This window comes from Sus scrofa, chromosome 6, assembly GCF_054392235.1.
Source record: "Sus scrofa isolate SSC_HxYL_T2T_F1_AM1 chromosome 6, Sscrofa_HxYL_maternal_Yorkshire_Landrace_v2.0, whole genome shotgun sequence".
NCBI lineage: Eukaryota > Metazoa > Chordata > Mammalia > Artiodactyla > Suidae > Sus > Sus scrofa.
The window spans coordinates 110,791,608-110,814,140 of record NC_139388.1 but is presented as its reverse complement, the minus strand read 5'-3'; the positions used below and the strand labels follow the sequence as shown (position 1 = coordinate 110,814,140).

The 22,533-nt window shown below is 39.7% G+C and overlaps 1 protein-coding gene and 1 pseudogene across 7 annotated transcripts in view; both read left to right on the top strand.

The window, feature by feature from the left end:
• Positions 1 to 963: 963 nt before the first annotated feature.
• On the top strand, positions 964 to 2,925 carry LOC100620187 (grpE protein homolog 1, mitochondrial pseudogene; annotated as a pseudogene).
• Positions 2,926 to 20,085: 17,160 nt separating this feature from the next.
• ROCK1 (Rho associated coiled-coil containing protein kinase 1) overlaps positions 20,086 to 22,533 on the top strand; it is a 151,034-nt gene continuing 148,586 nt past the window's right edge. For all 7 annotated transcript variants that reach the window (XR_014807728.1, XM_084964317.1, XM_084964319.1 and 4 more), the window contains exon 1: positions 20,086 to 21,043. Coding sequence is in view for 6 of the 7 variants with exons in the window: in XM_084964317.1 (XP_084820443.1) it covers positions 20,951 to 21,043 (93 nt within the window). In the remaining variant the exon portion in view is untranslated. The remainder of the gene's footprint in view (positions 21,044 to 22,533) is intronic.

Below are 22,533 nucleotides of genomic sequence, written 5' to 3'. Positions count from 1 at the left end.
AGTATCCAAAAGAACATGCCAGTTCTGTCTGGTCTATGCCCTGATCTAAGCCAGAAAATGAGGGAGGAGGGTAACTCATATTTCAGACTCCAGGCCCCAGGTTGTGACACACACCAGATAACCTCCTCAGTGTGTGTATGTGTGTGGGGGGGAAGGGTGTTTCTGTGTAGAAATAAATATATAGTAAATAGATTGTTAGAACAATAACAACAAAAATCACTTTCTGGGGGCCGTGGTTCCAATTCTAGTTCAATTTCCTAACTTTGTTGATGCTACTTTGGGTCTGTTCGACCATACACACCTCTGAGTGGTTAGTCTAAGACCTGGTTGGTGGTTTAAATCTTAGCTCAATTCTCAAAGCTTTTGCTGTGCTGCTTTGAGCCTGTCCCATGCATATGCAGCTCAAGGGTAAGCTAGGGACTTGTCTAGTTTCTTACACAGTTTGTTGTTTTTTGCTTTTTAGATCCACACCCATGGCATATGGAAGTTTGCAGGCCAGAGGTCAAATAGGAGCTATAGCTGCTGGCCTACACTACAGCCACAGCCATGCAGGATCCGAGCCAAGTCTGCAACCTACATCACAGCTCACAGCAACGCTGGATCCTTTAACCCACTGAGAGGGGCCAAGGATCAAACCCACGTTCTCATGGATACTAGTCAGGTTTGTTTTCCACTGGGTCACAACGGGAACTCCTCATACACAATTTTGAGACATCTTTTTCTTCAGCTTGCTTCTCACCAGGATTCCACCCACACTCTCTGCCCTGCAGAGGCCCCCTTTCCCAATTCTGTTCAAAAAGGTGAGGTTTTGTATAGAGTTTCAGAGTGCCTGCAATACTGCTACTGAACAGTTCTGCACCTGGGGCCTGTACCTGGAGAAAAGCCACAGGAGAAAAGAGGAGAAAAAAATGGAAAACTCATTCTCAGATGTGTTGCATCTTCAACTTTTGACTCCACTCCACAATGCACCTGATTTCATTTACTCTTAAGGGTCCTCAGGTGATTATTTTTGTGTTTTTTTTGTCCAGAGTTTTAACTGTAATCAACAGGTGAGATGGGCCATAGTGTATGTACTCTAATTTGGTTGGAATTGAAAGCCACATCCTGATATTAGATGTAAGAAAAAAAATGTTTAAAGGTGTTTGTAAAGAAATATAAAATGAAATGGAAGAGTAATGTCTTGATGATCGCATGGCCCAGTGGAACTCCCTCAGTAGTTGTTGCCTGAGTAGGGAGGGAGTAAGAGTGCTAAGTATAGACAATCCCAATTGAATGCATTCTTAAAATAATACACAAAGTCAGAGCTCAAGCATTCTAGTTATGCTGAGATGTCTTGATGCCCTTTCTCATACTCTTCTTCAGTGGGTAGTTTGCACAAACATCCTTTAGTGATGTCTAGGATAGTGATTTAGAAATTATGCTACTCAGAACTCTACACATTCCATGGAGCCTTTTCCCAGCCAAAAGTAGTGGAGAGAGGGTGGACACCCTGGTACTACTCCCTGCTTCAATTACTACAGCAGCCCACTTTTATCTGTTTTTCTTATTGGACTGTGTCATAAGATGTCATAACAACTGAGATTTGCATCAGTAAAAACAAAACAAAACAAAAATAGAAAGCCACCAGTTTACAGTAAAGAGCCTGGGTTGATCAGCAGTAGCGTCTCAGATGGTGCTTTCCAGTTCTTCTCCTTCATGCTTGTAAGATAGGCGAGATATTCTAGATAAGAAATACTGAGGACTTTTCCAGGATTGCCTGGGGGCATTATGGGAAGCTCAGAACAGTAAAAGTGTTTCTGCTCTTCTGATTTAAAGTACTTGTCTGAATACTGGAAAATGCAACATGGTCTGTTACCAGTTTTTGTGCCTTACTCCCTTACTGCCAGAGTACTTTGCTTGATGACTTAAAGTTATCAAACCAAGATGATACCGACCTGTTTCACCCCTTTGGAGAATATTCGCTTTTTATTAGGCTCTTGAGAACGGCAAGTACTTAACCAAAGAGATTATTTTAATATTATACATAAGGTATCAAGCCAGTGAGGAAGAGACTCTTCTTTGGGCGTCTTATAACACCCAGGTTGTATAAAGTAAATTAAACAATCTTGGACCTACACTTCAGGGATGGCTGAGTAACAACGGCATTTAATAGTTCATCTCTCGGTGTGCATGCAGTGCTGATGGTTGCAGCAGTGACCGTGGCTCTGTGCGTTAGCCTGGCATAGCGCAGCTTCCTGGCTTTAGTGGTGTCTCTCAGTTACAAAACAAAAGAACAGTGGCCAGAACTCGGACGAGGGTATGGGTCAGAATGAACAGAAGACAGATCTTCCCTCTACAGAGAAGACACTCATGGAGGAGAAGGTCAAGGTGGAAGAGCAGCTAAGAGAGACCACGGGAAAATATAAGCAAGCTTTGGCAGATACTGAGAACTTGCAGCAGAAGAGCCAAAAATTGGTGGAGGTAGCAAAAAACTATAGGGCATTCAGGGCTTCTGAAGGATGTGCTGGAAGTTGCATCTTGGAGGTGACACAGTGTGTTCCAAAGGAAGAGATTAGAGATGATAACCCCCACCTGAAGAACCTTTACAAAGGAATTGTGATGACTGGAGTCCAGATCCAGAAGGTGTTCACAAAGCGCCGCTTATACCCTCTGAATCCCCTGGGTGCCGTAGGAGCACAAGGCCTCATTCCACACGCCAGGTGAGGGGAGGGAGCCACACGCAGGGGTGCTAGTTAACAAAGTGGGGTACAAGCTGCCTGGGCACACCCTGAAGCCTGCACTGGTCCAAGTGGTGAAGGAGGCCTAGCTACCACTAAGGGGTTCTGGTGTTTTGGAGTAATCACTCACGTGACTCTTAAAAGGCTGGTTCATCTTTTCTCATCTATGAATGCTCTTGATCTTTGCCTAAACCTTACTGGAAGACTTTAGTTACTGGTGGCTCAACAGAAAAATAAGCCAGTTGCCCAGTTGCATTAAGAAACTGGAATTCAGGAAAAAATGGTTCATCTCCCAACTTCCATTAAATATTTATGAAGTAGTACAAAAAGATGAAAATGGACAGTCACCCCTGAGGTAAAGGATAAAAGTCATAAAGAAGAATCCTGGAGGTATTTCTATTATTAAATTTTTGGTTCGTGCCAAATTAAGAAACAGAATGAATGTCTGAGGCATACAGCATCTTTTGAATGAGGAAAGCATAGTTGTGAATGATGTAGAAAGAACTCTGCATCATGCCTCGCCTTGATTCCCTTCACTGCCCATGGTTTGGGAACACAGAGCTTCACTAATAAGAAAGCTAAGCAACCACGGCCTTCACTGTGTGGAAACAGATTTCTGAATGGTCACAGTGACCCTTCTTGTCAATAACATCCCCTCTCCACCAGCTCAGATTCTACAAGCCCAGTACACAATAAAGCTTAAAATAAGAGAATAAGACCTTGGAAGAGGTAGTCCTCTCAAAAGTAAAGAATTTCAGGTAAAGTAACACCTTAATCTTATACAGTGCTGTGTATTAATTATATCTTGATATACTGGAAGAAAAAATTAGGAAAAAAAGAAAAATTTAATTGAACAATTATGAAAAAAAAAAAAAAGAGTTTCAGGTAGAGGTAGAGATAGAGGAGCCCTAAAAGCACTGAAAGCTCGGGGGAGGGGTAAAGTTGTCACTTACCATTCAATGTCCTTAAAGAAGAGTAAATAGTTAAATTCTCTCGGTTAAACATCCTCTTTCTAATAGAGAATTGGGAAGTGATTCTACTTCATTTCAAAAGAGCTTCACAAAAGAAATACTTGCTAAGCAGTAACAACTAGAATAAGGCATGTGCATATCAATTCACAGAAGAATATTAGAGTAGGAGAATCCATCAGTACCTAAGCTAGATGGTGAAAGAACTAAAAAGCAACACTCTGCACAGCATCTGTTTTCAACTCTGGGCCTAGAAATTTTTCTCCCAACTCAAAGTTGAGACTGTGGGGGTGGGGTAGGGAATGAGAACTATGGAATAAATTTCTGCATTATAAGACAAGAAAAATAATCTAAGAACTTAAAAAAATTCTTTAATATTTACTACAGGAATGGGAAGAAATTTTAGGAAGATTTTTTTAAAAAAAATACATGTCCATCAATGGATGAATGAATGAAGAAAATGTGGTATTTACGTACAATGGAAAACTATTCAGCCTTAAAAAGGAAGGAAATTCTTACACATGCCATAGCATGGAGGAACTTAAAGATATTATGCTAAGCAAAATAAGCCAGAGACAAAAAGATAGATATCACGGTTCTTTTTTCCATGCAGGATCTGGCATCATCACTGCAGCAGTGAGTTGCTACTGTGGCATGGGTTTGATCCCTGGCCCAGGATCTTCCACATATTGTGGGTATGGCCAAAAAAAAAAAAAAAAAAGAAAAGAAAGGAAAAAGTAGATACTGTATGATTACACTTATTTGAGGTACCTGAAATAGTATTTCATTCATGTACTATAAATAGTACCAAATTCATAGGGATGAAAAGTAGATTACTGGTTGCCAGGGGCAGAGGGAAGGGGTGTATGGGAAATTGGTGTTTAGTGGGTATAGGATTTCAGTTTGAGAAAATGAGATGTTTTGGAGATGGATGATGGTGATGAATATTCTGCAATGTGAGTATATTTAATACTACTTTTCTGTATACTTAAAGTGGTTAAAATGGTAAATTTTGTTATATATATTAAATAAATTAATTTAATAAGTAAATATATTTATTTAGTACAATAAAAAATGCCCCCCAAATCTATAAAAAACAAAGAAACTACATACTATATGATTTCATCTTTATGAAATTCTAAATCATGTAGAACTAAACTATGGTTATAGGAATCAAATATAAATTAAACTTCGTGAGCTATTTATGGGGAGGGGGAATGAGGAAATATTTGGGAATGTTGAAAGTGTTCTAAAACGATGTGCTGGTGTCCACACAGTAAACATACATACACGTAAATGTATATAAACTCCATTGAGTTATACACTTAAGATTTGTGCCTTTTACTAGATATACCTTTTTAAAAATCATGCCAGGAGTTCCCATTGTGGTTCAGTGGGTTATGAACTAGTATCCATGAGGACTCAGATTCAATCCATGGCCTCACCCAGTAGGTTAAGGATCCAGCATTGCCATGAGCTGTGGTGTAGGTCACAGACACAGCAAGGACCCTGCGTTGCTGTGGCTATGGTATAGGCTGATAGCTGCAGCTCTGATTCCACACCTGGCCTGGGAACTTCCATATGCCGTAGGCATGGCCCTAAAAAGCAAAAAAATAAAAAAGATCACGCCTATGAAATATAAACAACGTATTAAAAAGAGAGAATAGGATAAAAAAATACAGACTGAGATGAGATAAAAACAGATTGAGGTGAAAAGAAAATAGGCTAAAAAGTCTTTAAGGAAAACGAAATTTTTAAATGCAGTAACAAAATCCATTCTGGAGGCCATGTATAGCAGACTTCTCATTGCAGCAAATCATATCAGTGTATCAGAAAAGAGCAAAGAAAAATAAAAAGAGATAAGGAAGACAAAGATGAGATCCTAAGTATTAATTAATAATAGATGCTCCGAAAGAAGAAAATGAGATAAATGGAGCATATGAAATAAAATAATACATAAGAAAATTTCAGTAAGGTGAAGAAAGACCTGAGTCTTTCTTTAAGAGTTCCTTCTTTCAGAAAAAAAATTATAGGAGATCCATCCTTAAGATTATTCCAGTGCAATTTTTGAGTTTCAGAAATATACAAAGAATCCTGCAAGAACTAAGCAAGAAAATGTTGACCATAAAGTAGCAAAACACAGGTTGGTCTTTTATTTTTTCCGTAGCACTAAGTCTAAAAGAGATAGTGAAATAAATCTAATGAATTTTTAGGACAACGATTTATGAACCTAAAATACAATATCTATCCATGTTCTCATTGATATGTGAAGACAACAATCACTCTTAAAGATATACTAAATCTCACTTAAATAGTCTTCATTTTAAAACTATTTAAGGTTTTTTTTGGAGTTCCCTTAGGCTCAGTGGTTAGCAAACCCAAGGGTTCGATCCCTGACCTAGCTCAGTGGGTTGGGGATCTGGAGTTGCCGTGAACTGTGGTGTGGGTCGCAGATGCAGCTCGGAGCCCGAGTTGCTGTGGCCATGGTGTAGGCCAGTGGCTGCAGCTCCGATTTAACCCCTAGCATGGGAACCTCCATGTCCCTCGGGTGCGGCCCTTAAACGACAAAAAGGAAAAAAAAATTATTTAACATTTTAAGTGAGTCATGGTATGAAATGTATAGTGTGGGGAATATAGTCAATAACAATGTAATATCTTTTTATGGTGTCATATCCTAACTAGATTTACCATGGGGATCAGTTAGAAATGAATAAAAATATTGAATCACTATTTTTTGTAACAGGATCACAGGTTAAGTATACTTCAAAAACCAACCAACCAGTGAATCAACCAATGAAATCATTGAAAAAAGAGATCAAATTTGTGGTTTACCAGAGGCAGGGGTTGAATTGGATGAAGGCAGTCAAAAGGTATAGACTTGCATCTATAAGATAAGTAAATACTAGGAATGTAATGTATGACATGATAAATGTAATTAACACTACTGCATGTTCTTAAGGTTTTGAGGAAATCCTGAGCTCTCATCACAAGAAAAAATTATTTTCTGTTTTTTTAACTTTATATCTATACTAGATGAGACGGAGTTTCACTTATTGTAACCATTTCATGATGAATGGAAATCAGATCATTACCTGCACATCTTAAACTTGTACAGTGCTGTATGTCAACTACATGTCAATAAACCTAGAAGAGAAGTTCTCTTGTGGTGCATTGGGTTAAGGATTCGGCATTGTCACTGCAATGGGCTGGGTTGCTGCTATGGTGTGGATTCAGTCCCTGGCCTGGGAACTTCCACATGCCACAGACATGGCAAAAAAAAAAAAAAAAGTAAAGAAAAAGAAAGAAATCTCCTTTAATAAAACTGGGAGAAAAAATAAAATAATTTAAGGTTTTACTTTAGGTCATTCAAAAATGAGTAAAAATTAAAATACAAGAAAACAGATTCTCTACAAGGACTAGAAGCAAATACAGAAATTTAAAATACAGGATTTCCCGTTGTGGCTAGGGAGGTTAAAAACCCGAGGATGCAGTTTCTTTCCCTGGCCTCAGTCAGTAGGTTAAGGATCCAGCATTGCCTTGAGCTGCAAGGTGGGTTGCAGATGAGTCTCAAATCTGGTGTTGCTGTGGCTGTGGTATAGGCTGGCAGCTGAAGCTCCGATTTGACCCCTAGCTTGGATGAATGATTGAGCACTTATGGAAAGAATTCAAGAGTTCCCATTGTGGTGCAATGGGATCTGTGGCATCTCTGGAGTGTTGGGTCGCAGGTTTGATTCCCCCCCCCCCCCCCCAGTGAGTTAAGGATACAGTGCTGCTGCAGTGTAGGTCGAAACTATGGCTCAGATCTGATCCCTGGCCGGGGAACTCCACTTGCTATAAGGCAGCCAAAAAAGAAAAAAAGAAAGAAAAAAAATTATTCCTGGAGTTACTGTTGTGGCTCAGTGGGTTAAGAACCAGACATTGTGTCCTTGAGGATGTGGATTTGATCCTTGGCCTAGCTAAGTGGGTTAAGGATCTGGCATTGCCACAAGCCGCAACATAAGTCAAAGATACAACTCCAATCTGGTGTTGCTGTAGCTGTGGTATAGACAGGCATCTGCACCTCCGATTTGACCTCTAGCCTGAGAATTTCCATATACTGCAGGTACCGAGGTAAAAAGACAAAAATAGAAGAGTCAAGACACTGAATAGCCATTGCCTTTTTTTTTTTTTTCTTTTTTGGCCACGCCCATGGAAGTTCCAGGGCCAGGGATCAAACCTGTGACACAGCAGTTACCATGCTGCTGCAGTGACAACATCAAATTCTTAACCTGCTGCACCACAGGAGAACTCCAGCTATTGCCTTTTGTGTGAAGGAATAAGTAGCTTGTGGACAGAGGTGAGAGGAAAAATTACTTTTTATTGTGTACCATATTGTATCTGTTGGATTTATATGTTAGATGTATGTATTAACTGTTCAAAAATTAATTATATAAAATTTACGGATTGGAACAAGGGATACTTCTCAAACTCTGTTAGTTCTTAAATTCATTGTATGTATATGATTCCAAAGTTGCTATATTTGGCTTTATGAAGGAGACGTAGGAAAAAAATCAGTTCGTGGACATAGGGAAAAGAATAAAGTAGGCCTGCAAGAAGCAGAGATGGTGAGTCTGAGAGTGTATCAGTGGGTCATCTACGCTTCTCAACTCTGGTTTCAGCCCCCTTGATGTCCAACTAGACTTTCTTCTCTTGCTTAAATAGGCTCAAGTTGATTTCTCTGTACTGTAACAACTCTAACAAAATCCCTAAAATCCTGGCAATACAGTTGTAAATACTAACGGGAAAATCCTAAATAAACTGTTAGAAAATAGGATTCGTTATATCTTAGAATGAATGTGTGTGTGTGTGTGTGTGTGTGTGTGTGTGTGTGTGTGTGTGCGTGTGTTTACACCAGGATTATGCTACAGGGTAACATAATAATAACAACTTATTTATAGGATACAAATATCAGTCATTAGCTTAAATAAAACAAAAGCTATAAAATAACTTCAACATATACCAAATGCATATGCCATATATGCATTTGATAAAATATGAAATACATTCCTAGCAAAGTTTCAAAAACTGATTGGAGAGACTCTTTCACCTGTGACTCAGACAGTTTTAACTATAGTGAGAACATTACACTATTTCAATTCTCTTTGTAATCTGATTACTTCCAAGTTTCGGTCTTGCATGTATCTTTAATATTTACTAATATAGTTTAAAAAAAAAAAGTTAGCATTATGCTCAGAGTCTTAAGCAAGCAACAGTACATAAACAGAGTACTTATAACCTTGTTTTGTGTTATTTTTTTTAAAAAGCTATGGTTACCTTCTATTTATGGGAAATGATTTTCTTTTTCCATCCTGTATAATGATGTAAGATTTCCTTCTTAATCTTAAACTAATTTACTTTTAAATTTACATTTAAAAAGTGACACAATTTAAGAAAAATGATAAGCAAATAAAAGTAAATGTAGCAAATAAGAAATTAGATTTGACTGATGCCAGTACACTGGTATCTTTTTATACTGTCTCAAAGTGATAAATATGAGTATTTATTTCAGTTGAAAGTTAACATTGCACTTAAAGATGAATTATCTCTGTGGCAAATTGGCAAAGAGCAAGGATGCCTGTCATCTACCTCTATTGCTCTGGCTAAGACACAGAGACCTGAAATGGATGTGAGACCTGAAATTGGTGAGAAAGAAGCCCAATCATCATTATTCAGAAATCTATAATTTGTATTTTTTTCTCATTTTAACCTTTCTAAAATTTAGATACATCTCAGAAGCAATGGTTTTCCAGAGTTTGTTAGTGCTCCCTCCTTTCAGTAGCATGTAAAATTACTGTGTATCTTACAATCGATTATGTCATACACTCAATGAAATATGGTAGTTATCAATATATATTTAAGAGTTTCAAAACAGGAGTTCCTTTCATGGCTCAGTAGTTAACAAACCCGATTGGGATCCATGAGGATGCGGATTTGATCCCTGGCCTCGCTCAGTGGGTTAAGGATCCAGCATTGTCAATGAGCTGTGGTGTAGGTCGAAGACACAGCTCAGATCTGGCGTTGCTGTGGCTGTGGCATAGGCCAGTGGCTACAGCTCCGATTCAATCCCTAGCCTAGGAACCTCCATATGCAGAGGGTATGGCCCTAAAATAGCAAAAAAAAAAAAAAAAAAAAAGAAGAGTTTCAAAACAATTAAGAAAATTTTAAAAGCCCTACAGCAATTCAGCAAAAAGACTTGGTAAAAGACATTAAATATATCAAATTCAATAATATGCCTTTGTACAGAATGCAGTTCCTATTCACTAAGTAACCAAAATTTTAGAATATCCAGAAAAAATTCCAGTGACAAATTGTGTTGCTTAGGTGATAAAATCTGTGAAACTCTGTTTAGAAATCTTTTTAAATTTTTTGAACAAATAAAAGTTACTTTTTTTTTTTTTTTTTGTCTTTTGTTGTTACTATTTCTTGGGCCGCTCCCGCGGCATATGGAGGTTCCCAGGCTAGGGGTTGAATCGGAGCTGTAGCCACCGGCCTACGCCAGAGCCACAGCAACGCGGGATCTGAGCGGCATCTGCAACCTACACCACAGCTCTGCAACCTACACCACAGCTCACGGCAACGCCGGATCGTTAACCCACTGAGCAAGGGCAGGGACCGAACCCGCAACCTCATGGTTCCTAGTCGGATTCCTTAACCACTGCGCCACGACAGGAACTCCTAAAAGTTACTTTTTTTTTTTGGTCTTCTTAGGGCCTCATCCACGACATATGGAAGTTCCTGAGCTAGGGGTCAAATCTACCAAATCTACCTGGCATGACCTACACCACAGCCACAACAACATGGGATCCAAGCTGCCTCTGTGACCTATACCATAGCTCACGGAAACTCCACCTTACCACTAAGTAAGACCAGGGGTGGAATCCACATCCTCATGGATACTCGTCGAGTTCGTTACCACTGAGCCATGACAGGAAATCCAAAGTTACTGATTTTTGAACTAGAAGATGGACTGTTATAAAGATCTTTCCAAATTGCTATAAATTTAAAGTATTTTCAGTTAAAATAGTAATAGAAAGGAGTGTAGAGTGAGGAGGTACTTGAAAAATTATTCTAAAAATCATATATAAGAGTAGCTGTTAAAAGAATTATTTTAAAAGAAAAGTAACAAAGGAAAAGCAGCTTTTCTGGGCTATTAAATGCACCACATAACAATAGTTACATTATTATACTGGTAGAATTACTATATCTACAATGAAATACAATAGTTCAGGAATAAATATAATTAGATATTGTAATCAATGTGGGATAATGAATAACATAATCAATAAGGAAAGGCAAGCTTATTTAATAAACTGTGTTAACAGAATTGTTCAGCAATCTGAGAAAATACAATTAGATTCTCATCTTATTCAATATATCAAAATGCATATCAATTAGAATTTAAAAATATATATATAGATATAGCAGAAATTGACAGAACATTGCAAATCAACTATAATAAAAAAATTTTTTTTTAATATATAGAAAGCAAGCCATGACAGGGTGGGGGAAAGGACACAGAAGAAAATAGAAATATATATCAAATGTTTGGAAGATAGGAGGACTTTCTGAACATAAAAATAATAAAAGGAATTCTTTTAAAAAATCATAGATTTCATAGAATTTTTAAGTATGTATTTAATTGTCAAAAACATTCAAAATGTTTAAATTAAAAAAGGTAAAATTCAGATGGCCAACAAGCACATGAAAAAATGCTCAACATCACTGATTATTAGAGAAATGCAAATCAAAACTACTATGAGATACCACCTCACGCCAGTCAGAATGGCCATCATTAATGAGTCCACAAATAACAAATGCTGGAGGGGGTGTGGAGAAAAGGGAACACTCCTACACTGTTGGTGGGAATGTAAGCTGGTACAACCACTATGGAGAACAGTATGGAAATACCTTAGAAATCTATACATAGAACTACCATATGACCCAGAGATTCCACTCTTGGGTATCTATCCAGACAAAACTTGCCTTAAAAAAGACACATGCACCCGCATGTTCATTGCAACTCTATTCACAATAGACAAGACATGGAAAAAACCTAAATGTCCAGTGACAGATGATTGGATTAGAACAATGGGATATATATACACAATGGAATACTATTCGGCCATTAAAAAAGGACAAAATAATGCCATTTGCAGCAACATGGATGGAACTAGAGACTCTCATACTCAGTGAAGTAAGTCAGAAAGACAGAGACAAATACCATATGAAATCACTTATATCTGGAATCTAATATATGGCACAAATGAATCTTTCCACAGAAAAGAAAATCATGGACTTGGAGAATAGACTTGTGGTTGCCAAGGGGGAGGGGGAGGGAGTAGGATGGATTGGGAACTTGAGGTTAATAGATGCAGACTATTACCTTTGGAATGGATAAGCAATGAGATCCTGCTGGGTAGCACTGGGAACTATGTCTAGTCACTTATGATGGAGCATGATAATGTGAGAAAAAAGAATGTATACGTGTATGTGTAAATGGGTCACCATGCTGTACAGTAGGAAACTGACGAACACTGTAAACCAGCTATAATGAAAAAAAATTACATAAAAAAGGTAAAAATTTTCAATTCTAAAACAGAAGTTATATCCTTAAGACATACATATATATATATATACATATATACATATGTACACATATATATATATATATATGGTCATACAAATCAAAAAGAAAAATTCTAAGGCCCAATTGACAAATAGGCACAAATTACAAATTAATTAATAGAAAAAGAAAACAACTAATTAATAAACATATGGCAATATACTCAACCTTGTAATCAAATATAGGCAAATTGATAAAACAATGAGCTAAGATATTAATAATGAAACATCCAGTGCCAAGGAGAGGATGATAAAAAGGGACATAAACATCAGTAGTTGGAGTGTAAACTTGCATTGCTATTTGAGAAACAATTTGGCAAAATATATCAAGTGTTTAAAATGCTTTAGCCCACCTCTGAGAACCATTTCTAAAGAAATAATTTTCAGTGAATAAAATGCTTTAGGGAGTTCCCGTCATGGTTAAGCAGAAATGAATCTGCCTAGCATTCATGAGGACACAGGTTCAATCCCAGACCTCCTCTATCAGTGGGTTAAGAATCTGTCATTGCCCTGAGCTATGGTGTAGGTCACAGACACTGCTGGGATCTGGCATCGCTGTGGCTCTGGTGTAGGCCAGTGGCTATAGCTCCAATTCGACCCCTAACCTGGGAATCTCCCTATGCTATGGGTGCGGCCCTAAAAAGACAAAAAAAAAAAAAAAAGTAAAGAAAAAGTTTATGCACAAAGGTATTTACAGTAGCAATATTTATAGGATCAACAGAATGATGGTTAAATAAATTACAGTAAATTTCTGGAATGGAATATTATACAGGTATTAAAAGTTATTTTTAAGGTAAATATGCTTATAAAAATCATTATATAGGCTGAAAAAAACTATGTAAGAATTGTACATATAGCGTATAAAACAAAACTTTGCAGGAGAAAAAAAAAATAGTTAAAAGAAAAACTCCAAAAATATCAATAGTGATTGTAATCTAGTGGTGGGAATATGGATGAATTTTGTTCTCTTACTTTTCCATATTTTCCAAAAATCTTAAAAATAAGCATGTACTATTTTTATAATGAAAAGGAAAACATGATTATTGCTTTTAAAGTCCTAGCCTAGGCCCTAGGGAATGTATGAAGCAGCAATGACAAGAATACATAAACAAGAGCGTATGTATAAATCCCACTAGCAGAGTACTAACATTGTCTGCAGATAAAAAAGAGTTAAGTTTATAAAGGGTCATGGTTATTAAGAAAGAATATAGAGTGTACAAAGGTAATATTTATATGTTGATGGGTGAACATGAGGAGTTAGTTCCTCTCTTCCAGTTACAGAGATTTTTAGGGAAGATATTTCAGGAGGTCTTTAAATGATAGAAAGGAGGGAAAATTATGAAATGTCAAAAAATAGATTTTTTGTTTCCACGTGTTTGGTGTGGAAGTCTTAAAGTTGAGACTATGAAGAGTGATAAAAGCTGTGATTAAAAAAAAAAAAAAAAAAAAAGAGGGGGAAGTAGATACTGAGTGAAGAGACTGTCATTGCCAAAAAAGGTAATTCACCAATTTAAGGGCCCTAAAGAGGAAGACCTAAGAACCTAAAAAGCAGTAGGCTAGAAAGCACACAAATGGGACTCAGTGGAGGGCTGATGGGTAAAAGGGGGAATTTTGGACAGGAGGCTCTTGCAAAAAATGGAAAAGAGTATGTGACCAGCTATGTGTATCTGTTATTATCTCCTTGATCTGGGCTTTCCTCTCTTACTGCGATCATGCATACATCATGTCGGGGGTCCACAAACATAACAGCCCTCGTCCTTGGAATAAATGTAATATCAGACATTTACATGCTTGAGCTTGTGAGTGCGGTAACAGTAGGGTCCCCAAGATGGTGATAACCTGGAGCAGAGAAGTAACTTTTACAGAAATCTATTTCCTTCCATTTCTCCATTCTGTTTCTAGGGTCAATGCAAGTATTTTTCAGTTGAATGGAATAGCAGCTTCAAAGAAATAAAAAACAGATGTTAGAGGAAGACATTCCAGGGTGAGTCAGGAGAAGCCCTTAAGGGCACTGTGTGCTCACAGCATGCCCTAAACTTTTCCTTGCGGTAACCTTGATAGATGCCACACCCCTTACTCTGCCTAGGCAGCACCAAGGCTGGAGCGATGTAAAAACGTCCAACTACAGTGACTCCCAAGCCTGAAAATTCTGTGGAAAGAAAAGGAAAGCTTGGCTGATCTCAAGAGCACTCCCAGGTAAAGGAACATATTCTTCCTGATTGACCTCACAGATGGAGAAGAATATGTACATGTAAACTACTTTGGGGTAAATAGTAATCATCTAAAATCAACCTCTTAAGACAGAATTTAAATTTTCACAACTTTTTGTTTACTAAAGTTGTTCAGAATCAAGAGAAGCTGTTCTACATTAAAAAAAAAATTGAATGTCCTTTTGGAAAATCATAAGAAACATAAGTATCATACTTTCTTGGTAATGTTAGCTACAGTTTCTATAGGAACTTAGCCACATAACATTCTTAACACATTTGTGGTATGCATTTTTGAAATTACATGCAATTTATGACACTGAATCACAATTGATATGTAGTTTATAGTATTTACCTGAATTTTTGGTATGTTTTTAAGACAGAATAGACAATTGCACTACATTGAGAAAATACAGAAATATAGGTGAAAATGTTTATATGGAAATATGATAACTTTATAATGTTTTTTAAAATTTGGACGCGTTCCTTAATTTGATTAAAAAGCTTTTACATTCCTTTTGTACAGAGATTTGTTGAAGTAAAGACAAAAAATAAGGGAGTTCCCATGTTGGCTCAGCAGGCCAAGAACCAGTCTATTATGTATGAGGATATGGGTTAGATCTCTGGCCTTGATCAGTGGGTTAAGGATCCAGAGGTCGCAAATGCAGCTCAGATCTGACGTTGCTGTGGCATAGGCTCCAGCTGCAGCTTTGAATCAACCCTTAGCCTGGGAACGTCAATATGCCATAGGTGCAGCCATAAAAAGTCCAAAAAAAAAAAAAAAGAAAAGAAAAGAAAGAAAGACAGGAGTTCCCTTCCTGGCCCAGCAGTTAATGAACCCAACTAGGATCCATGAGGATGTGGGTTCAATCCCTGGCTTTGCTCAGGGGGTTAAAGATCTGGCATTGCCATGAGCTGTGGTGTAGGTCGTAGACGTGGCTCGGATCCCACGTTGCTGTGGCTGTGGTGTGGGCCACTGGCTACAGCTCCAATTCAGTCCCTAGCCTGGGAACCTCCATATGTTTCAGGTGCGGCCGTGAAAAAGCAAAAAAAAAAAAGACAAAAAATACGAGTTAATTTGTTATTCTTTTACAAAATTTCATTGTGGACCCCTTCCTTGTACTGGTAACATTAAAATGTACAAAAGGGAGTTCTGTTGTGGCTTAGTGGTAAGAAACCCAACTCGTATCTTTTAGGACGTGGGTTCCATCCTTGGCCTCGCTCAGCAGGTTAGGGTTAAGGATCTGGCATTGCCATGAGCTGTGGTTTAGGTCACAGACACGGCTGGGATCCCCTGCTGCTGTGGCTGTGGTGTAGGCCAGCAGCTGTTTTAGCCTGAGAACTTCCACATGCCAAGGGTGACGCCTTAAAAGGATAAAAAAAAAAAAGGTACAAAGTAACTCTCAATATATGTCTATATACATATTTTGCTATGAACTTTTTCTCCCCTGAAATCTGTTTTTGTTATCCAACTGCTGAGAAACTACCCCAAAACTTAGTGGCTCAAAGTAACAACCATGTTATTATATGCTTATGATTCTGATGTGTGGGCAGTGCTTGGAGGAGTTATTAGTTTGTCTGTGTTGCATATGGTGTCATCTGGGGGCATATCAAATGGCCAGGTGCTGCTGGAATGAACTCGATTTGAATCTTAAGTCTGGAGTCTCTGTTCTCAAGCTTTGCTGGATTTCTCAGTCTTCTTCCAACTCATCTCTTCATGTGGATAGTCAACTCTGGTTTCCTCACACCATGGTGATCTCATTTGAGTTGGACTTCCCAGAGCACTAAACTGTTAGTTGCCAGGCCAACTCTAAAGTTTAGGCTTGATACTGGCACAGTGCCATTTTTGCTACATTCTGTTAGTTAAAGCAGATCACAAGGTCCCAGCCCAGACTGAATGTGGGAGGTACTCCAGCAGGGCATGAATACTGGGAGACATGGTTCATTGGGGGCCATCCTTGGAAGCTAGCTACCACATCAGTGTTTATGAAATAAATTCCATAAACATTAAATGGAATCTATTTCCTACCAAATAACCAAAAGCAAAAGAATGCTCAACTTAACTGTCTTTCACTATACACAAGTCTACACCCCAATCTTTCTACTTTTTCCATGCTCTCTCCCAAACAGACCTGATTCAAATCCTTTCAGCACCACAGTCGCTTCATTAGGTTCTAGGAATCATCTGAACATTTCCAGATGTTTGAATTCCCAAAACCAGAAAAATTAAAGCATAACTAACTTTATATATTTGCATGGGTTGCACATTTTGTAATTTTTAAATTTCCAAGTGAAAACATCAAAAAAAATTGTACCACTTACTTCTTAAGGAAAGTACACTTCACTTTCTTTTTGGTTTTTAGGGCCAAACCCATGGCATATGGAGGTTCCCAGGCTAGGAGTCTAATCAGAGCTATATGGCTGTCGGCCTACACCACAGCCCCAGCAAGGCCAGATCTGAGCCACGTCTGTGACCTATACCACAGCTCACAGCAACACCGGATCCTTAACCCACTGAGCAAGGCCAGAGATCGAACCCACGTCCTCATGGATACTAGTTGGTTTCGTTAGCTGCTGAGCCACAAGAAGAACTCCTGCCATTGGTTCTTGGATCCGGGGTTTGGGAACCTCTAGTCAAGCCGCTGTTATTAAACTTTGTCAAGGTCCTTTTTATTCACATTTTGCTAAAATCATTTCACATCTTTCTCTAGGGACTGTAATCATAGGGATTATATTGCAAATTTTAAAATTCCCTTTTTTATACGGAATCATTTAAATCTGTGCCATGTAGGAGTTCCTGTCATGGCACAGTGGAAACGAATCTGACTAGAAACCATGAGGTTGTGGGTTTGATCCCTGTCCTTGCTTAGTGGGTTAAGGATCTGGCATTGTTGTGAGCTGTGGTGTAGTTCACAGACACAGCTTGGATCTGGCATTGCTGTGGCTGTGGTGTAGGCTGGCAGCTACAGCTCCAATTAGACCCCTAGCCTGGGAACCTCTATTTGCTGCCCTAAAAAGACAAAAAAGAAAAAATAAATAAATAAATCTGTGCTATGTAAATACTTGTTATTGTATTAAGATTGGATAGTGTTAGCATACTCAGCAGTTACAACTGGGGATGCTGAGTCAGACTGTCACTGTTCCAATCTGGGCCTGTCATGACCTTGAGCAAGTAACATATCTTTCTGTACCTGTTCCCCATCTGCCATGTAGAGATAATCATAGCAGAGTTCTTTTGAAGTTTTAATGAGATAGGTAAGAAATAGTGCCTAAAACATGGTAAGCACTTACTATTATTATGTGTAATAATATTATATTCTTATATTTATACATGGAATCAGTAGCTTGCAATTGCACTTAGGATCTTAACTTATTCTTCAAGTGTGATCTCAGATATTCACAATACTTTTGAAGAGACTAGTAACAATTAGACAATAGAATTTTAAAGTTGGAAAGGAACTTTAATGTCCTATGATTCTACTCTTTTACAGGTGAGGATTTTTCTATTAAAAAACAAAAACACTGATACAGAGTCTATCCATCTTAATGTAAAAGACACCGCATAGGTTACAATAATCAGAATAGCCTTGTGGATCAGTAAAACAGGCCTCACATATATTTCTGGTAGCTTTGCTAGACTGATTTTCAGTCCCACTTATCAGTGCCACTCATGAATTGTCTTAGCTGCATTTTTTCATGTGTCTAAGTGGAAAGCAGCATAATGCTCACAGTTCTCTGAGAAAAAAACAAAATTCCTAAGACTACCTAAAAATGGTAATAAAAAAGGACAAGCAGGGTTTAGAAAATTTATTCTAAGGCAACTGCCAGATTTATTTTAAGCCCTACGCTTAAAAATAAATTTAATTCACATGACTGGCTTAAAACACTGGAACCAAGAAAAGTCACTGCAAAAGCATTTAATGAAATACCTGAATTCCATCTAGGTTTTTTTTTTTTTTGTCTTTTTGCTATTTCTAGGGCCACTTCTGCGGCATATGGAGGTTCCCAGGCTAGGGGTCTAATCGGAGCTGTAGCTGCTGGCCCACACCAGAGCCACAGCAACAAGGGATCCGAGCCTCGTCTGTGACCTACACCACAGCTCACAGCAACGCCGGATCCTTAACCCACTGGGCAAGGTCAGGGAGGGAACCTACAACCTCATGGTTCCTAGTCGGATTCATTAACCACTGAGCCATAATGGGGACTCCCCATCTAGTTGTTTTTGATATGATTCTTGTGAGGACTTCCTATCTTGATTTATACAGTGGATTTTACATCTATTTCTTGTATCTAATGCAATGAAAAGAGAAGAGACATTTTTCAAATAATATAACTTTTCCTAAACCCTGACTCACTTCAGAAAGTTGGTGAACTGTTCAGACGCTGCACAGTGATTTTTACATACAAAGACAATTGGTTCATCTGCAGCATTTTCCAGTGTGGGATAAAACATTTACATTTTTTATTTCTGGCAATACTTCATTTGACCTATGAGCAAAACTAAAGATTGACTACATACGAATTACGGTAGATTTCCTGCTGAAAGCAGTGAGGAACATAACTTTATCAGCAGATTGGGGAACAGTCTCACTCTCTCAGTACAGTCAATGACGCAACTTATTTAAGAGGACATGCCCATTATTTTCACGTTCTACTTTAGTCTGGTAAAATCACAATTCCAAGTTTCACTGAATGTTTTGAAATTGAAACGTCAGGATTACGCATCAATAAGTGAACTACAATGGTGTAGGACAACTAGTAACATTAACTTAAAAATACGGATTTTTCCTACGAGATTATAATTATTATTTGGCTTGTTTTTTAAACTAAACTGAGTTTGATTTCTACTGACTAGATCTTCCGGAGTCAATATTTTAATGCTCCCCTGACACACACGCTCGGTTTAGGAGGGTTATGAACTGCATTGCTTCGTAATTTTCCCATGGAAGCACAGGCGAGTTAAACCATGTGGAGTTCACTCAGTACTACTGAAGACCTGAAACCGGTGGTGCCAAAATGCTGATGCCTGCCGGCGGAAAGGTATTTGCCCTTAAAACAAGAAACAAACGACAACAAAAACAAAAACCCACTTAGCTCCAAAATAACAATAACAAGCACCCTTTCTTTCTTGCCAGAATTCACCCGACGGTTGCAGCCCAAAGGAAGCGGAGCTGAGGCAGCGGCCAGGACGCGACTAGAGGCAGCAAGAGCTCCTCCCCAGCCCGGACTCTCACAGCCGCTTCCTAAGCGCTGCGTGGCTCCCTAGAGCCTGCCGGCGAGAGGGTTACGCTGCCTGCCGCACCCGGTCGGCTCCTCACGGCTGCCAGCCTACCCCGCCCGCCCGCGAAGCCCGGGGTGCGCCACGCCTTCCGTCCGGCCCCGCCCAACCCAGCCCCGCCCGGCCCTGCGGAGGCGCCGGAGTGCGCGCGCGCGCGCGCGCGCGAGGCAGGCCCGGTTCCCCTTCCGAACGTCCGCGCCCCGCATGCGCAGTCTACGCCGGCGGTCTCCGTTTGTTTGAACAGGAAGGCGGACATATTAGTCCCTCACGGCCCCCATCGCCCCACCCCCCAAAGCGTTCGCCGTCGCGACTCGCCCTTTCCCCAGCCGGGGCCGCAGCACCTCCCAGGAGCTCCCCCAGCAGCAGCCGCCGGGACCCGACTCTCATCTCCTTTACCGGCCGCTCTCCAGCCTGTCCTCTCCTAAGTCTCCATCGGGCACCGACCTCGCCCTGCCCCGCCGGACGCCACAGCAGCAGCCCCAGCAGCGCCAGGACAAAATGGGAGAGTGAGGCTATCCCTCGGGGACCAGCTCTTGGCCGGCGCGGGTCGGTGCGTCGGGCCGGGCCAAGTGGTGCCGGGGATGCAGGGCTAGACCGCCTCCAGCGCCTCAGAACGGAGCGGGCCCGGCCGGGGGCCCAGGCGGCGGCGGCGGCGGCAGCTGGCACGGCTCCGCACCCGCCCTTCGCTTTCGCCTTTCCTCCTCTCCCTCCCCTGCTGCCCGGAGGAGTCTCCACCCTGCTTCTCTTTCTCTACCCCCTCCTGCCCATCTCGGGACCGGGAACTCTCCATGGCCAAGGCGGCCGGGGCCCGCTAGGCTGAAGCATTTGCCTGGAGCGACAAGTCTGGTGGCGACGGCGCTGTCGGCTGTCGTGAGGGGCTGCCGGGTGGGATGCTACTTTGGGCATCCGAGCGGCTGTGGGTCGCCGTCGCCCCCGGCCCGGGGTCTGGAGAGCGGAGATCCCCTTAGTGAGGGGGAGGAGGGGGACCGCGCGCACCTGGTGACCCTGGAGTTCCGGCTCCTCCGCCCGGCGGCCGCGAACCCACCGCCGGAGGAAGTTGGCTGAAATTGCTTTCCGCTGCTTGTGCTGGTACGAGGGTATTGTCACAGTAGCAGCAACATGTCGACTGGGGACAGTTTTGAGACTCGGTTTGAAAAAATCGACAACTTGCTGCGGGATCCCAAATCGGAAGTGAATTCAGATTGTTTGCTGGTGAGTAGCCCCGTTCTCTTTTGCTTGTCTGAGGTTCTCTGTTTATTTCCTTCCTCTTGCTTTCAGTCTGGTTATCGGCAAAAGAAAAATTCAGGTGTGGAAAACACCAAAATCTGGTGGTGTTTGTGAAGAATATTGGAGTACCACTAAAATCTCGTGCTGTGGCCCTGTTTATCATTGTACTAACTACTCTCTCAACTTGTAGTTCTGACTCAGTTCATCATTACACAAAAGACACTTAATAAACTTGCAGGCATCATAGTTACCCCGTCCAGCTTATTACTATGTGTATAGTTTGTTGATTGGCGATTTTAGTAATATTAATCTTTCTGATCGGTTTGACAGTAAGATTGGAAAAGACTGTTTTCCATTTTCAGCGATTTACCTCCTTAAGGGTTTAATTTTTAGACTTGTGACAATGTAGAATCTATATTGAGGAAGTGATTTTTGAGCCAAAGTGTCATAGGTGATTTGAGTCTGAGAGAACTTTTTTGCTGGACTACTAAGTGTAAAAATCCAAGATAACTGATGATAGGTCATCACATTAAAGTCTTTTACAATATTGTTGATTACAGAAGTCCTGCACAGATATTTTATCATAACTGCCCTTTTTTTGGTAGTGTTGTACCTGTTAACATTATGTCTTTTGAAACATTCTAAAGAAGTTTTTATGATATGAAAGGCCAAAACACGATTTTAAAAATTCTTCAGTGGTTTATAGCATGAACAATTAATTGTAGATAATTGGAATTCTTAAGTTTTGTCAATTTCCCCTAATAGTAATAGTTGGAAACCATCTGTAAGGAAGTTTTTCTTTTTATTTTACTGAACAACTAAAAGTTATATAATAGTTCTATTGGTCCATGCACAACCATATAATCTCTAAGGTTGCAAAGAGTATGTATATGAATAGTGATTTACAACCTTCTCAGGGATAGGTGTTAGATGTACACAATATTTGGGATTAGAATTAAGTGAACTAAATAATTCCACTCCAGAGAAATAATATTTTAAAATCTCATCTTGAATCAGGGAAATGATGTAGATCATTTAAAATTAACATACATTTCAGTTACTCCCAAATACCTGTGTATGTTTTCTAATGTGTATGGTTCTACATGAAAGTTTCTCCCCACAGCTTTTTAAATTACTCTGAGCATCCTTGACTGAAATAAACTGTGGGCTTTATGTTTGAAATGTCTCACCCACGTTGTGCATGCTCTTCATATTGAGAAACAAAAAGGAGGGTTAATGCTTAATACAATTGAGAACATTTTATCGAATGAGAGAAGTGGAAGAATTTAGGACATGTCTTTCTAAGAAGAATCTCTGTAACTCTTAAGATGTCTAATTCTTCATTTAATATTTGTCCAGTTTCCTTGTATCTGTGATTTTACATTGCTTTTTGATCTCCTTATTCCATTACAAGGAGGGTTTAGTAGATTTTTTTGTTGTTGTTTGGTGGGGTTTGTTTTTAGTTGTCTTCTAGC